The sequence below is a fragment of the Rhinopithecus bieti genome, unplaced genomic scaffold, assembly GCF_001698545.2.
Source record: "Rhinopithecus bieti isolate Rb0 unplaced genomic scaffold, ASM169854v2 scaffold_22452, whole genome shotgun sequence".
Classification (NCBI taxonomy): domain Eukaryota; kingdom Metazoa; phylum Chordata; class Mammalia; order Primates; family Cercopithecidae; genus Rhinopithecus; species Rhinopithecus bieti.
Window position 1 is genome coordinate 62,366 of NW_016810444.1, and position 17,838 is coordinate 80,203.

At 45.1% G+C, this 17,838-nt stretch overlaps 1 protein-coding gene across 1 annotated transcript; it reads left to right on the forward strand.

Annotated features, from left to right (window-relative positions):
* The first annotated feature begins 3,170 nt into the window (after window positions 1–3,170).
* Window positions 3,171–13,350, forward strand: GABARAPL1 (GABA type A receptor associated protein like 1). The gene is made up of 4 exons (XM_017892007.1): window positions 3,171–3,583; window positions 8,357–8,435; window positions 10,686–10,804; window positions 12,011–13,350. Exons 1-4 carry the CDS (start codon window positions 3,494–3,496, stop codon window positions 12,074–12,076), a joined length of 354 nt encoding a protein of 117 aa, XP_017747496.1. The 5' UTR covers window positions 3,171–3,493; the 3' UTR covers window positions 12,077–13,350.
* Window positions 13,351–17,838: the final 4,488 nt, after the last annotated feature.

Sequence of the window (17,838 nt, forward strand, 5' to 3'; positions counted from 1 at the left end):
CTTGATTGTGTTAACTTAAAATTTACTTCTTTAGGCCAGATTACACCTGTAATCCCAGCACTTTGGGAGGCCGAGGAGGGTGGATCACTTGAGGTCAGGAGTTCGAGACCAGCCTGGCCAACATGGTGAAACCCCCATCTCTACCAAAAACTACAAAGATTAGCCTGGGGTGGTGGTGTGCGCCTGTAGTCCCAGCTATTTGGGAGGCTGAGGCAGGAGAATCACTTGAATCCGGGAGGAGGAAGTTTCAGTTGGCCAAGATCATGCCACTGCACTGCATCCTGGCGACAGAGCGAGATTCCGTCTCAAAATAAATAAATAAAATGTAAAACACACCCACAAAACAAAAGCAACTAAGTTTCATTACTGGCACAAGAAAATGAATCATATAGTCCCATTTCTTCATGTTATTTTTCTCCATGGCATCTTTCAGTCTTTATGTATGAAAATCCATGAGGGCAGGGCACGTTGGCTTGCGCCTGTAACCCTAGCATTTTAGGAGGCCGAGATGGGCGAATCACCTGAGGTCAGGAGTTCGAGACCAGCCTGGCTAGCACGGCGAAAGCCCGTCTATACTAAAAATACAAAAAAACTAGCTGGGCGTGATGGCGGGCGCCTTGTAATCCCAGCTACTCAGGATGATGAGGCGGGAGAAAATTGCTTGAACCCGGGAGATGGAGGTTGCAGAGAACCTAGATGGAGCCATTGCACTCCAGCCTGGGGGACAAGAGAGAAACTCTGTATCAAATAAATAAATAAAATAAAGAAAATCCATGAGTTATTGTATCACATTATATGTTTATAATTTTTAGGTCTTATTTTCAAATTGAAAATAGTTGAATTTTCAGTTGCTCATTTTAGGTTTTTTTGTTTTGGTTTTTTTCTGAGATGGAGTCTCGCTCTGTCACCCAGGCTGGAGTGCAGTGGCACGATCTTGGCTCACTGCAAGCTCCGCCTCCTGAGTTCACACCATTCTCCTGCCTCAGCCTCCCCAGTAGCTGGGACTACAGGCGCCCGCCACCACGTCTGGCTAATTTTTTTGTATTTTTTAATACAGACGGGGTTTCACTGTGTTAGCCAGGATGATGTCGATCTCCTGACCTCGTGATCCACCCACCTCGGCCTCCCAAAGTGCTGGGATTGCAGGCGTGAGCCACCCTGCCCGGCCTCATTTTAGTTTTGATGAAAATATAGCTAAACCCTCCCTTCTCCCTCCAGGTTCACGAGTATTCTCCTGCCTCAGCCTCCGGAGTGCTGGGGATACAGTCATGCTGTCCACTACACTCAGCTAATTTTCCTTCCTGTCCTTCCCTTTCTTCTTCCTTCCTTCTTCCTTCCTTCCTTCTTCCTTCCTTCTTCCTCCCTCGCCTCCCTTCGACCTCCTCCCTCCCTCTCCTTCCTTCCCTCCTTCCCTCCCTCCCTCCCTCCCTTCCTTCCTTCCTTTCTTTTTTTTTGTATTATTAGTACAGACGGGGTTTCACCACGTTGGCCAGGATGGTCTCTATCTCTTGACCTCGTGATTCATACACCTCGGCCTCCCAAAGTGCTGGGATTACAGACTGAGTCAACGCGCCCGAGCTATTTTTATTTACTTACTCTTTTTGAGACAGAGTCTTGCTCTATCTCCCAGGCTGGAGTGCAGTGGGCGATCTCAGCTCACTGCAGCCACTGCCTCCGGGGTTCAAGCGATTCTCCTGCCTCAGCCTCCACAGTAGCTGAGACTATAGGAGCGCACCACCATGCCTGGTTAATTTTTGTATTTTTTGTAGAGACAGGGTTTTGCCATGTTACCCAAGCTGGTCTTGAACTCCTGAACTCAAGTGATCCTCGGCCGGGGCCTCCCAAGGTGCTGGGAGAACAGACGTGAGCCACCGCGCCTGTCCCCCTGTGGGTGTTTTTAAAATTAGAGACACTGAGACCCCGACTGAAGAAGATAGGCCATGGGGCTGCTGTTGTCTAATATTTCTCAGAACTCACCCGGCTTGTATGGGCAACGCAGCCCCTTTTCACTATTCTTTTTCTTTGCAATCTCCACGGTCCTCCCTGTCGCTGCCTACCGTACTGGTTGGAAGGTCTTTGTTCTTTGACTCTAGGTGGGGAAAGCCAGAACCAGGCTTCGCCGCACCTGCCGCAAGGCCCAATGTTCCACTAGCATTCCAGGCAGCGCTTTCTAGTCACGTGAGGGATACCTAACCACTGGAACTAAATAAGATGTGGGGGAACAACTGAGGTCATCATCTAAATTGCTTGATACTCTTTTCCAGAAGACAAGCCTCCTTTCTGAGTTAATGGCAGAAAGTGAATCATTTCTTTCTTTCTTTTTTTTCCTTTAAGACGGTGTTTCGCTCTTGTCGCCCAGGCTGGAGTGCGATGCCGCGATCTCGGCTCACCGCAACCTCCACCTCCCGGGTTAGAGCGATTCTCCTACCTCAGCCTCCAGAGTAGCTGGGATTACAGGCATGGGCCACCACGCCCAGCTAATCTTGTATTTTTAGTAGAGACGGGGTTTCTCCATGTTGGTCAGGCTGGTCTCGAACTCCTAACTTCAGGTGATCCCCCTGCCTCGGCCTCCCAAAGTGCTGGGATTACAGGCGTGAGCCACCGCGTCCGGCTAGAAAGTGAATCATTTCTATATTTGATTGTACGTGAAGCTCTCGGTAGTCCTGACTGACATCACGTCTCCTTTGGACCTTGATTACACTCCGTGTCCTTCATCTGACTCCTCTCTTCAGATTCCTGAGTCACGCTCTGTTTATGTTGCTGTTCAGGAGCGAACTGCGGCGCGGCCCAAACACTGTGACGCCAGCGCGGGAGGAGGGCCGCGGGAGGGGCAGCGGAAAGCGCACAGGGCACGGTGCAAGCACGGGACAGCTCTGCATTGGCCAAAGGGATCCCAGGAGGCCTTGGCCTCTTTTCCCCTGAGGCTGGATCCTAACCAGCAGGAAAAGGCTGGATTTTCGCCTTTTGTATTTGTTTTGGGGCCAAACCAAGAAAAACAGTGGAGGGGGAATAAAACATATTTAAAATTGTTTTGTCTTAAAACTATCTTTCACAGTCACAAAATAAAACACAACTAGAATGTTTTGATGTTTGCAATGACATCGATTTTGAAAAATGTTAGCCAGAAAGGAAACGTAGTTAAGACAGCACTCGGCCTCCCCCTGCACTCGGCGCCTGGCGCGCGGGGGGCGGGGCGGGGCGCGCGGGGTGACGTCACAGCTCGACGCGCCACCCGACTGTTTTTGTGCTCCCAGCTCTAGCGAGAAGCCGCCGGTATTTCTCCACCTGGCTCTCCTCTATCTCCAGGCAAGCTCACCCGAGATCCCCCCACACCGAACCCCCTCTGCACGCTCGGCCCAGCGCTGTTGCCCCGGGAGCGGACGTTTCTGTAGCTATTTGAGCACACCGTGACGTCGGCGGAGGGAGCGGGACAGGGCCAGCGGCGAAGGAGGCAGGCCCCGCGCGGGGAATCTCGGAAGCCCTGCGGTGCATCATGAAGTTCCAGTACAAGGAGGACCATCCCTTCGAGTATCGGAAAAAGGAAGGAGAAAAGATCCGGAAGAAATATCCGGACAGGGTCCCCGTGAGTGTAAAGGAGCGGGGGGATGGGAGGGGAAGGGCCCGCGGGGGCGGGGGCTGGGAGTCGAGATGGCTTCCCTGGGGCGCCCTGGCGGCTCTGGGGAAGGGAGGTTCCGATAATTAGTTAATCCTGAACGCCCTTCAGTGCCCGAGCCAATGGACGTCCAGACTGCGGAGCTTTTAAAACCACATATGCCTGGGGCCCGAACCCCACTTCAGGGCTGACGGCGTTTTTGGGGCCGCCCTGCCGTCTTCAGTGACTCAGCAACCCACACGGTCTCAGCAATACTGAAACCCTGTGTTGGGTTGAGGTGCACAAAATAGCGCCCCTGTGTGCGAGAGTGGTTAGATCAGGGCCATGGATTGACTGCCTTTAAGAACGCGGGGACGTTGTGCTGTACCGTGAGGTTTGCGCAAACCCGGTCGATTTCTGCCTTGGCTGGTTCTCCTTTAGTGAAGTTGACTTTGGCTGTCATATCATTGGGCTTGGGAGGAAAAGGTTCAGAAGCGATTCGGTTCTTTTCTTGCATTACAGGGGGGTGGGGGAGCACAAGACAGTCCTGGCCTGGAAAACAAGGTCACGTTCTCTGCGCAACAGCCTTCTTGTCTCATCGTTCTAGGCTCCAGGAAATGTGTGGGGACAGCAAGCCTTCCCCGGTATTGATTTCTGATCACCTGGCACCTGCACGCGATAAGGCAGGACTGAGACGTTTTTTCTGTGTTTTGGATACCGGCTTAAGTAGTTAAAACTAGCGCAGGTAGTGAGTAGATACAGAAGAAATATTAGGTATCTTTCAGCATCCGGGCGTTTTCCCCATTACCCCCTCCCCCGCCCCTTGCCTGGTGTTTCTCTAATGTGGGCTGCGCAGCCGAATTGGAGGGCAGAATATGACTTTTAAGTGATAAAGGGACCAGCAGCTGTTGGATTTTGGAAATGGAGGAGCGGAGATTTTTTAAATTGTGCTCTTTATCTTCAGGTAGGAACATCTATTACATGTCACATCATGGTAAAATAATTGCTGTTATCTGATGTCTTTTCTTGACTCGCAGCCACTCTGGATTTCTTCTCTAATCCTTACCTAACGTTCGTGGTTTTATAGCTACCAGAAGCCAGCAGGGCCTTAGCCCAGCAGTAGAAACCTCTTCTACCCCTTTTCCTTAAAAAAACAAAAGTCATTAGGGCTCTTCCATTACCCAGGAATTACCAAAGGGTTTTCAGCTTATAGAGGGGTGAGCTAATCCCTTACTTGGTAAAGGATCCTGTACAAAATACTTTGCTGGTTTCTGGACCTTGGATACCTGAAAATTTTGCCCAGTTCTGGTGATACCAATCTTTCGAGCAATGATACTTAAAAAATAGAGTCAAGTTTTACTAATAGTTTACAGTAGCAGTGTAAGTACTCAGTCTGTAATCATTTGCTTAATCTTTACACGATTATAATCTCCGTTGTACAGAGGGAGTATTCAAAGCACAAAGAAATGCGGTTAACTTCCTAAAGGTTTCACATTGCTGATCTGTGGTTGAGCCGGAATTCTAACCCTGTCTGACGGACTGTGGAGCTCTCGGAGACCTTAACCTCCATGCCATACTGTTTCTCAGTTTCTAATATAGTTGTATTAACCAGAATTAATGACGTGCTGTGGACTTCACACTGTTAAGTACTGGAAATAGATAAATATAATATTTCAGTGCATTCTATTCTTTTCATGCTCATAGTTTGGTGTTAAATGTTTTACTCCTGTGATAATTTTTAAGCCATTAAGACTGTCATTCAGATTTCAACTTCCGTAAGGTTATGTTTTAACCAGTGGTGAGCTGCTCCCAAGGTGCTCAGTCTGTGACCTTCTTTCTAGTTATGACGCAGGTTCCTTGATTTGGTTCTAGTTCTGGGAATTCACTGCATTCTTGGGCAGAACTTTTAATCTTGCTGTGCTAGATAGGGTGCCTTGTTTACAGAAAAGAGGATTATAGTAGTGATTCCTAAAGCCCATTCCAGCTTGACCATTGGTGTTATTATAAAGCAGTGGCGGATCCTGACTGCTCGCATAACCAGAGTTTAGCCCCACCGATATTTCTTCAGCGCTAACAGTTGAAAAGAAGAGGTGTGCTTGTGCCTTCAGAGAGGAGGGGTTGGTGGGATCTTGAAATTATCTTCAAAGATACAACATATCAAAAAGACTGCTAGAAACAGATTGTCTATTTTAAAAATTCATAGCCCTACTGAGTATTAGTCACATTTTACAAATGAGGAAAACTGAGACCCAAAGAGGCAAAGCATCTAGCCCAGGGTCTACCATAGTGAGGAGTGAGTTGGGATTCCTGGAAATTTAACCTTGGTTCTGGGAAACCAATCCTTTAATAATTACCCCTCCCCCTTTTCTTCCTCTCCAAACCCCTGCCTTCCCTCCAGGTATTGCGGTCTGCTTTATCACTTTCTTTTTCTGTCTTCCTTTGTGGTTTTTATCTCTTACTGCTAGGTCTCAGAGTTCCTTTGGGGCACAATGCTAGCCTCTTTCTGCCTTTTCCTTTTAATTCCTGGCTTACATTAGCCTATTTCAGTTTTTATTTTTAAATTTAAAATATGTTCATGTCCCTCTGGTCTTCCTGGTTCAGGATTTTTTCTACAAGAACACAAGTTTTTTTTTTTTTTAAACTAATTTTAATCTTTTCCTTTTAATTTAAAAGGTTCAACCCCCCCCCCAGTTAATTATGTTAGATAATTCTTTATAATTTATGAAGCATTTTCATGTAAACTTTTATTTATTACTCACATTCACATCATATTAATAGCATGACTTTGTTAAAGATGTGTTAGAAAGTTTTCAGGCTGGGCACGGTGGCTGACACCTGTAATCCCTGTACTTAGGGAGGCTGAGGCGGGTGGACCACTTGAGGTCAGGAGTTCGAAACCAGCCTGGCATCATGGTGAAACCCCATCACTACTAAAAAATACAAAAATTAGCCGGGCATGGTAGTATGCGCCTGTAATCCCTGCTACCTCCGAGGCTGAGGCAGGAGAATTGCTTGAACCCGGGAGGTGGAGGTTGCACTGCACTCCAGCTTGGGGGACAAATGTGACTCTCTACCTCAAAAAAAAAAAGTTACTGGAATGCTGAAGCTGAGAGAGGTTACGTGACCTGTTGAAGATCACACAACCACTAGAAGTACTTGTACAGTGTTTTTTTCCTGCAACTTCACTTTTTTTTCTGCATTTCCCGTATCTTCTAACTAAAATGACTATATTTTCTTTTTTTTTTTGAAACCAAGTTTTGCTCTTGTTGCCCAGGCTGGAGTATAGTGGCCCGATCTCGGCTCACCGCAACCTCCGCCTCCCAGGTTCATGCGATTCTCCTGCCTCAGCCTTCCTGAGTAGCCGGGATTACAGGCATGTGGCACCACACCCTGCTAATTTTGTATTTTTAGTAGAGATGGGGTTTCTCCATGTTGGTCAGGCTGGTCTTGAACTCCTGACCTCAGGTGATTCGCCTGCCTTGGCCTCCCAAAGTGCTGGGATTGCAGGCGTGAGTCGTTGTGCCCGGCAGTGATTATATTTTCTAAACTAAAAGTCTAATAAAGCTCATGATTTTACAATAGATATTTTCTGTTTGGTAAGTTTTAGTGGATAAAAAAAATCTTTTAAATTTGTATATATCTAGTACAGAAATACATGATTTTTATACAACTTGAACTATATATATATATAGTTCAATATAATGTAGACAGAAATCCCTTAAAAGCCTAACAATCTAAAGCCTAAAGCTCATGATTTTACAATAGATATTTTCTGTTTGGGAAGTTTTAGTGTATAAAAAAACTTACAAAAATACATGCTCTTTATACAACTTGAAATATTATAGACATATATAATGTGGACATTGAAAATCCCTTAAAGTCCTAACATAATCATTATCTATTAATGGCTTGTTGTACTGACATCGTATTATAGGGTGTCATTGTCAGACGTGTTTTAACACTGTTTCTTTTCCATTTAATAGTGTTTGAACAATCTTTACAGTTCTTGGAAATTTTGACGAAGTATAAGATTCAAACCACATTATTGGTACCTTTAATAAATCATATTTATAAGAAATAATAACTTATAGGTGATCAGGATCGTATGAGAAAACCCAGTTTTCTTGATGCTCTAATTAAATACCAGAAGGTGGCCAGGCACGGTGGCTCACATCTGTAATCCCAGCACTTTGGGAGGCCAAGGCTGGCAGATGACTTGAAGTCAGGAGTTCGAGACCAGCCTGCCCAACATGGTGAAACCACATCTCTATTAAAAATACAAATACTTAGCCAGGTGTGGTGGCGTGTGCCTGTAATCCCAGTTACTCAGGAGGCTGAGGCAGGAGAATTGCTTGAACCCGGGAGGAGGAGGTTGCAGTGAACTGAGATGGAGCCACTGTACTCCAGCCTTGGTGACAGCGAGACTTCATCTCAAAGATAAATAATAAATAAATAAATACCAGTAGGTATGTGTCCTATAGTAGATCTTACAGATAACCTGTAATTACTTAAAATCAAAGTTCTTTTTACTTTTCATCATGTACAATCTCTAGTTTACTTTTATTTTAGTAATGCAGCTGTAACCTTACTAAGGAAGCCCATTTTTTTTCGTATAATTTTATAAGGGGTGGGGGGATAAGAAATGAAACAGGTGTCCTAGACAGATTCATTTCCAGTAGTAACTAGGCAACTCTAGGGTGTGGAAGGAAAAATACTAGATTGCCTTCTGTAGTTTTCATTCCTACTCTCCTCCTCTCCTTCCAGGTGATTGTAGAGAAGGCTCCAAAAGCCAGGGTGCCTGATCTGGACAAGAGGAAGTACCTAGTGCCCTCTGACCTTACCGGTAATGCTCTTTGCTTCCCTTGACCCTTCCTCCCCTGGCAAAGCTTTCCAGATCCTTATTACATGCATAAGATTGTGAGAGTGAGAGGCAGTACATACTTGAAAGAAGTAAGCGGGATGCCCCAGAGTTATCTGATTAAAAAATGACTCAGGCTGGGTGCAGTGGCTCACGCCTGTAATCCCAGCACTTTGGGAGGCTGAAGCGGGCGGATCATGAGGTCAGGAGATCGAGACCATCCTGGCTAACACGGGGAAATCCGTCTCTCCTAAAAAAATACAAAAAATAAACTGGGCGTGGTGGTGGGTGCCTTGTAGTCCCAGCTACTTGGGAGGCTGAGGCAAGAGAATGGTGTGAACCCAGGAGGTGGAGCTTGCAGTGAGCCGAGATCGCGCCACTGCATTCCAGCCTGGGTGACAGTGAGACTCTGTCTCGAAAAAAAAAAAAAAAGACTCAGTAGTTCTTTCCCATCACCATGTCTTGTTGGATTTTGACACAGCAAAGCATAAGGCATTGAAAGAAAGGATCAGAAGCCCATTATTTAAACCCCTTTTATTTTTATTTTATTTAATTAATTAATGTTTCATTATTATTTTTTTTGAGATGGAGTTTCGCTCTTGTAGCCCCGGCGGGAGTGCAGTGGTATGATCTCAGTTCACTGCACCCTCCATCTCCTGGGTTCAAGCGATTCTTCTGCCTCAGCCTGCCAAGTAGCTGGGATTGCAGGCACCTGCCACCACACCTGGCTGATTGTTTTTTTTTTGTATTTTTAGTGGAGACAGGGTTTCACCATATTGGCCAGGCTGGTCTTGAACTGCTGACCTCAGGTGATCCACCTGCCTTGGCCTCCCAAAGTGCTGGGCCTAAACCAATTTTAAAATTCAGCTTTGGCTGGGTATGGTGGCTCACACCTGTAATCCCAGCCCTTTGGGAGGCCAAGGCCGGTGGATCATTTGAGGTCAGGAGTTCAAGACCAGCCTGGCCAACATGGTGAAAACCCATCCCTACTAAAAATACAAAAAAATTAGCCAGACCTGGTGGCGGGCACCTGTAATCCCAGCTGCTTGGGAGGCTGAGGCAGGAGAATCACTTGAGCCTGGGAGGCAGAGGTTGCTATGAGCTGAGATTGTGCCAGTGCACTCCAGTCTCAGTGACAGAGTGAGACCCTGTCTCAAAAAAATAAAATTTAGCTTTGTGTCCGGACATGGGGCTCACGCCTGTAATCCCAACGCTTTGGGAGGTGGAAGTGGGCAGATCACCTGAGGTCAGGAGTTTGAGACCAGACTGGCCAACATGGTGAAACCCTGTCTTCATTAAAAATACAGAAATTAGCTGGATGTGGTGATGGGCGCCTGTAATCTCAGCTACTCAGGAGGCTGAGGCTGGAGAACTGCTTGAACCTTGGAGGCAGAGGTTGCAGTGAGCCGATATTGTGCCATTGCATTCCAGCCTGGGTGACACAGTGACACTCCGCCTCAAAAAAAAAATTCAGCTTTGTTAATTGTGATGTCAATTTGTTCCAAAAAGAAAACCAGTCTGGTTTCTTGAGAGGATTATGCTTTAGAGTTTCCTGATTACATCTTCTTAAGCTACATTTTTTTAAAATAAGTTTTGTAGATTTTTGTTTGGGATTATAAGACATATATTCAGTCTTCATCTTGAGCCTTAATGGAATACACACTGCATCCAGGAGACCCTGGAAAGATTTTGATGATTTGCTTCAGAGTTAACAGGTTTGAATATCAGCCATCTAGAAAATTTTCAGTGTTCTCAGGTAAAGGCAAAGCATTGAACCTTATTTAATGCCCCAACACTGAGTTGAGTGGCTGTGCTAAGATGATCAGAGTCCAGTGGACCCCTTTCATTGCTAAGCTTTTCTTAGGGTGGGTCTGGGGATGGAAAGTGTTTCAAGTCGGGTTTAGACAATGATGGGAATGTTTTGGTCTGGATGCACATGGTATTCCTTCAACGTAGTCCTCAGGCTTTGAGTGGATATGCTAACATGAGGTCTGAGATTGAGTAAGAGGGGAAAGGAGGAATAAAGTCCACTATGGCATGTCAGGGACTGTGTGGGCTTCTGAGTTTCCCTTTTTATTTTGAAAGCTTCAGGATAGTATTTGGCTCTTCTCAGGTGGTATATAAAACTGGTACTGACTCTTAAGGGGAAAAAATGCAATTGAATTTTTTTCCAGGACTTACCATTCTACTAATTCCTTGTTCCTTTCTTGTCTGCCTTTTTCTTCCATCATCCAGTTGGCCAGTTCTACTTCTTAATCCGGAAGAGAATCCACCTGAGACCTGAGGACGCCTTATTCTTCTTTGTCAACAACACTATCCCTCCCACCAGTGCTACCATGGGCCAACTGTATGAGGTAATGGTTCTAGCCACACAATACTGGATGCCATCCAGTGCAGTCTGGCATCCTCTAGCCCTTGTTCTAGTATATGTTGATAACACAACTGAGATGTGGGGCAGAAGGTGTTATTTATCCGGATCCTCTTACCCATGGCAGTGTAAGGCTCTGAGAGATTAGATACCACTTGTTTTTAGGGATTAGGCACTCTACTGGATGTAATCCTTTTGAAATCTCTTCTCAGTCTTGTCTGACTATAGTGTTTAATGCGGGATTGTTATTGAAACAGCAGGAAGTGATTCCTGATAGCAAAAGTTCCAAAGCATCAGCCCATCGCAGTTCCTGCTATTCTTGTTGGTAGCCTGTAATTTGTAATGCATTCAAAATCCAGTTCATTATTTTACTCCCATTTAGCAACAGATTGAGAAAGCACATAATAGTAAAGCCAGCTTCTAACTCTGAGGCCAGCCTCCGCTACAGTCAGCTTCCTCTGTGAACTCTGAAGTTTTGACTTAAGACAACCACATTGATCTAAACAGGGGGAAGCCTCTTCTTAGAACAAAACTAAAACTGTGAAACAGATTCCACATTATCTGGGCACAAGGAATCAGATCAAATGAAATATAAAAGTAAGGCAAAGTCTGTAAATGGGTTCATTTGTCTTAACAGATAAACTGAGGAGGAATAACTTTTATGTGATTTGGTTTAATTGGAAGTGTCAGAATCTGGAGAAACTATAGTAAAGGGCTTTATTATTACTAAAAACATAACCTAGGATTGTAACTATTATTTTTTGCAGTATTTTGCATAAGACGCTTCCTTCTCATTGTGCGCTCTTAATGGATTACATAAATTTATAATAATCCTGAATCTAACTTTTATTGCATAGCATATATTCCCTGTTAGTATCTGCCCCTTATATATCCCATCTGTGCTATCTATGTTCCCCTTGCTAGGACTGAGCTCTTTAAGAGTGAGTACTGTGCCCCAGTCATCTTCATATCCCTGATACCTATGTGTAATATGTTTTCAATGAAGGATTTTTGTTTGTGAACTCAGAGCTCAAAGTGTAATTCCAACCACTTCTCCTTATTCTTTGCTCTTCTTTTAAATGGGGACGAACGATACCTTCCATAGCTGCTTTACAAGGTTGTGTGAGGCTTAGCATCTTAGAGCTAACGAATGAATATGTTTTCTAAACTGTTGTCTTATCTCTTCCCCTAGGACAATCATGAGGAAGACTATTTTCTGTATGTGGCCTACAGTGATGAGAGTGTCTATGGGAAATGAGTGGTTGGAAGCCCAGCAGATGGGAGCACCTGGACTTGGGGGTAGGGGAGGGGTGTGTGTGTGACTTGGGGAAAGAGGGTGACTCCCACCGTGAGGAGACAGAAGGTGAAGACATCTAGAAACATTACACCGCACACACCGTCATCATATTTTCACATGCTCAATTGATATTTTTTGCTGCTTCCTCGGCCCAGGGAGAAAGCATGTCAGGACAGAGCTGTTGGATTGGCTTTGGTAGAGGAATACGGATGATGTAATTTTACAGCATTCCTGAGATTTAATTTTTGTGCAGTTTCATAGAAGGGTCAGGAGGTGGACAAGTTGGGGCCAGAGATGATGGTAGTCCAGCAGCAACTCCCTGTGCTCCCTTCTCTTTGGGCAGAGATTCTATTTTTGACATTTGCACAAGACAGGTAGGGAAAGGGGACTTGTGGTGGTGGACCATACCTGGGGACCAAAAGAGACCCACTGTAATTGATGCATTGTGGCCCCTGTTCTTTCCTGTCTCACACTTCTTTTCTCCCATCCCAGTTGCAATCTCACTCAAACATCACAGTGCCACCCCAGGGGTGGCAGTAGACCACAACCCAGAAATTTAGACAGCGATCTCTTACCTTTGGAAAATAGGGGTTAGACATAAAGGTGGTTATGATTAAGAAGATCGTTTTGTTATTAAATAGCATTAAACTGGAATTGACAAGAGTGTTGAGCATCTCTGTCTAACCTGTTCTTTCTCTCTGGTGCCCCTTATCTCACCCCTACCTTGAAATTTAAGTCTCAGGCATTTCCAGTTGTAGACTAAAACCACTCTTAGCATCTCCTCTAGTATTTTCCATGTATCAGGACAGAGATGTCTTATGTAGGGAGGGAGCAAGTATGAAGTAAGGTAATTATATACACCTCTCATTCAGGATTCTTGCTCCCATGCTGCTGTCCCTTCAGGCTCACACGCACAGGAATGCTATGTGATGGCCAGCTGCTTCCCTCCTTGGTTTTCATCCACTGCAGCTGCTAGTTAGAAAGGTTTGGAGGGATGACTTTTAGTAAATCATGGGGATTTTATTGATTTATTTTCACTTTTGGGGTTTTGTGGGGTGGGAGTGGGGAGCAGGAATTGCACTCAGACATGACATTTCAATTCATCTCTGCTAATGAAAAGGGTCCTTCCTCTTGGGGGAAATCTGTGTGTCAGTTCTGTCAGCTGCAAGTTCTTGTATAATGAAGTCAATGCCATCAGGCCAAGGAAATAAAATAATTGCTTACCTTAAAAATCCCGAGTTCAGCAATGTTGTCTTTATTTTGTATGTATTAGAATAGATGATATGTGGACTCTGAACAAAAGAACTAAGTGGGGAAAGCTGTTTGTGACGAATGTTCACATATGGTCAGACCCATATATGTTTACTCAGGTCTTTAGTGAGCAGGAGTTGCTGTTCAAGGGTGAATGTTATGCTGGGGCAGTGTGCCTGCTGCGTTGGAGGTGTGTGTGTATGTGTGTGTGATTTTCTCCTCCAAAGATAAGTGCATTGTCACTGTTCTATGTGTTTCTGAAAGCTGAAGGTGGAAGACTGCCTACGTAGAGTGTAAGGGGTGGGCTGTGCTAATTACAAATGCAGATGTCTAGGCCATCACCCAGATTTAGCTGACTCAGAATCTCAGCGTAGGTGTCTAATTTTTAACAAGCTCATATGACTGCTGCACACTGAAGTTTGAGAGTCATTGCCTTTATTTTTGAGACGGAGTTTCGCTCTTGTTACCAAGGCCGGAGTGTAGTGGCATGATCTTGGCTCACTGCAACCTCCGCCTCCTGGGTTCAAACGATTCTCCTGCCTCACCCTCCCGAGTAGCTGGGATTACAGACACCAGCCACCATGCCCAGCTAATTTTTGTATTTTTAGTAGAGATGGGGTTTTGCCATGTTGGCCAGGCTGGTCTCGAACTCCTGACCTCAGGTGATCCACCCGCCTTAGCCTCCCAAAGTGCTGGGATTACAGGCGTGAGCCACCACGCCCAGCCGAGAGTCATTGCCTTTTGCGCCAGGTTTTGCTGTAGGTCCCAACCACACCTTACTCTCTCCATTACAACTTGGTCAGTCTGAAGCCACCATCTCCCAAAGCAGCAAATAGCACCTAAGCAAGGCTCCCAGCATCAGAACAAGCTTGGTGTCTTCTGACCGTATGAAAGTCTTGTTCAGTCATTCAGGAATGAATATGTGGGTGGACTGTGAGCATGCAAGTTAAATGAGAGAATGGAAAACAGATTAGTGCAAACTTCTTTCATGAAGAACCTTAAAACCCATCTCTAACTCTCTAATCTCTTGCAGTCATATCCCCAAATGACGTCTACCTCTGTAGAGAGTTATAGAATATATCAAGGTCACCAAAAAGGAAGTGGGAAGTCATAAAAGATCCATGCCCAGCAGCACCACATGTAGAAAATTATGTAAGATTACGGAATTTTGATGAAGCCGTTGAAAATGGACACTTGTCCCTACTGACAAAAATATCAAGGTGCTGTTCCCTAATAAAACTAATTGAGGAAGCTAATTGAGTTAAGATGTGAACTGTATTTTGAAACTAACAGACTTATCCACTACCTAGGAATGAGACTGGATGAATATTTAAAAGAAAGCAGGCCGGGCGCGGTGGCTCAAGCCTGTAATCCCAGCACTTTGGGAGGCCGAGACGGGCGGATCACGAGGTCAGGAGATCAGGACCATCCTGGCTAACACGGTGAAACCCCGTCTCTACTAAAAAAAAAATACAAAATCTAGCCGGGCGAGGTGGCGGGCGCCTGTAGTCCCAGCTACTCCGGAGGCTGAGGCAGGAGAATGGCGTAAACCCGGGAGGCGGAGCTTGCAGTGAGCTGAGATGTGGCCACAGCACTCCAGCCTGGGCGACAGAGCGAGACTCCGTCTCAAAAAAAAAAATAAATAAATAAATAAAATAAAAAAAAGAAAGCAAACACAGCAGATCCTAACCCTCTGTACACATCTGAAACAGTCCCTGTAGAGCAAGAGACTGTAGGCCATTGCTAAACCAAAGAGATAGTTTGAATTTAAGGGCTGTGTCTTTCCCAGGTAGGCTTTGATTATTTTAGGCCTACTTCTGGATTTTCCTAAGGAACAAATTTTTTCCTTGGATAGGACATTACCTATCATTTTAGACAAGCTGTCTAATTTTATGAACAATGGAGTTTAACAGCCGAATTCAGAGGCAAAGCCACACCAGCTGTTTTGGCAGTCTGGATTGGATTTGGCACTTTACTGGAGATCAGTGCTTCTCAGCGCCACTTCCTTGGTTTCTGCTAGTCAAGCTTTTCATGCTTCTTTGTGCCGTCAGGCCACTGTGAGGCTTGTCATGAGCTAAAAGTAGTTTAAGAAGCCCTTCATTAACCTGGCCCGATGTTCCATGTTAGATTGTTAGATTGGCTTACTCTGATTGACTTGCTTTTCTCTGGGGATAGTGTTTGAAAGATGTGTCGAATGAGATTAGGGAGGCCGGTATGACATGAACATCAAAGATGAGTGAGTCCTTAGCTCTTCGATATACTTTGGTAGAAGGATCTCAAGTATATGTAGGGTAAGTATACATCTAATTTGCCAAGGATAGTCTTGAATTAATGCCCATTGTCCTGATTGATTTATTAGTGGTTCCTTATTTCACAGTTACATGACCCCCCAGTGGACAAAATACGTGGTCACTCTGTATGTAGTATAAAAATTGAAACCTCGGCCGGGCGCGGTGGCTCAAGCCTGTAATCCCAGCACTTTGGGAGGCGAAGACGGGCGGATCACGAGGTCAGGAGATCGAGACCATCCTGGCTAACACGGTGAAACCCCGTCTCTACTAAAAAATACAAAAAACTAGCCGGGCTACGAGGCGGGCACCTGTAGTCCCAGCTACTCGGGAGGCTGAGACAGGAGAATGGCGTGAACCCGGGAGGCGGAGCTTGCAGTGAGCTGAGAGCCGGCCACTGCACTCCAGCCTGGGCGGCAGAGCAAGACTCCGTCTCAAAAAAAAAAAAAAAAAAAAAAAAAATTGAAATCTCTTCCATCAAGAGACACACAATGCCTGTGCTATCTAGGTTTAGTGCTCCCCAGTATGGCTTTTACCCCGTCAGGTGGAGGGAGACTAGACAAATCGTTCTACTTGTGAATGGCAGACTATTCTGCTTTTCTTGATTTTTCCCCTAACGCTGACTTGTTTTCCTCTTTCAAAGCATCATGCACTTAATTTTTTTTTTACTATATTGTGCAATCAGAAGTTAAGATTGCAAGAGAAAGCAAATTATGATTCATGTTCAGTAGTAACCAGGCAGATAAGATCACTGCCTCGTGCACTGCCTCATCACTATATAATGTGAATAGAGTCCCCCAGAGTGATGCAGTGCCGTCCCCTGGTCCCTGCAGTGGCCCTTCGGACACAAATCTTGTCAGTTACAGTTGCCTTGAGAAGGTTACACTTATTAAGCGTACAATTCTGTATTCTATTGGTGGTAGTACCATCAGATAGAACAGGTATGGTGTAATTTTGAAGTATGTGCAGGGGGGGCACGCATATCCACCTGCCCATGGGTACAGCATCAAGTCAGCTGTAATAATGAAAAATTCAGTCATTTTGGAAAATGAACTGGTTGATAAATTCATATTAGTTCTTATACAAAATTTATAATGAGCTATTTCTAGCTGTGGTTTCTTTTGGATGTTTTTACTTTGCCAGATTTAAACAAGCTACAAATATTTATTTAACTTTAGTTATTTTTAGCTGCATGAAACTACCAAGTATTTCAGAAACAAGTCCATTTTGCTGTTGGTGGTTCTGAGTCCAGGCTCTCTGAATAATGGAGAATTCCTTCCTCGCCTGTGCCCGCTGCCCAGTGGCCCACCCCTTTGTTCACCTTTGAGAAGTAGCTCAACAACAACAAAAAGTCCACACACACAAAAACTAGAATCTCTCTTCCAAAAGCTGTGACTGATGATCTCAGCTTAGTTACCCTGTGTAGGGCCCTGCCTCATATTCTTTTCTTTTTTTTTTTTTTTTCCCCCTCCCAGTTATGGGCACTTCTTAAGTACATGTACCCGTGGCTAGATTATTTTCAGAGTTTGAAATAACAGGAAGTGATCACCCTTAGAAGTAGTCAAATGGCATTTCACTAAGCCATTGTGCAGGTGTGCGTGTTTTCAACAGTGCCTAACAAAAGACAAGTCATTCTCCTGGTGTGTTTTCATCAGTGTGCGGCCATCTATTTCAATAGCTCTGTTTTCAAAAGCAGTGTATTTAAGACCCTTAGGACTTCTGTTTAGAAGTACTTAGCTCCTAGAACTTGAATGAAGTGATCCTGAACTCTTGGGTGAGAAGTTGAAACATGTTTTCTATTTTTACACTTGCAGTAGGCTCAAAGTTGCTTCATACCATTCAGTAAAAGAATGATGGCTTTTTTTTTTTTTTTTTTTTTTTTTTTTTTTTTTTTTTTTTTGAGACGGAGTCTTGCTCTGCCGCCCAGGCTGGAGTGCTGTGGCCGGATCTCAGCTCACTGCAAGCTCCGCCTCCCGGGTTCACGCCATTCTCCTGCCTCAGCCTCCCGGGTAGCTGGGATTACAGGCGCCCGCCACCTCGCCCGGCTAGTTTTTTGTAGTTTTAGTAGAGATGGGGTTTCACCACGTTAGCCAGGATGGTCTCGATCTCCTGACCTCGTGATCCGCCCGTCTCGGCCTCCCAAAGTGCTGGGATTACAGGCTTGAGCCACCGCGCCCGGCCCTT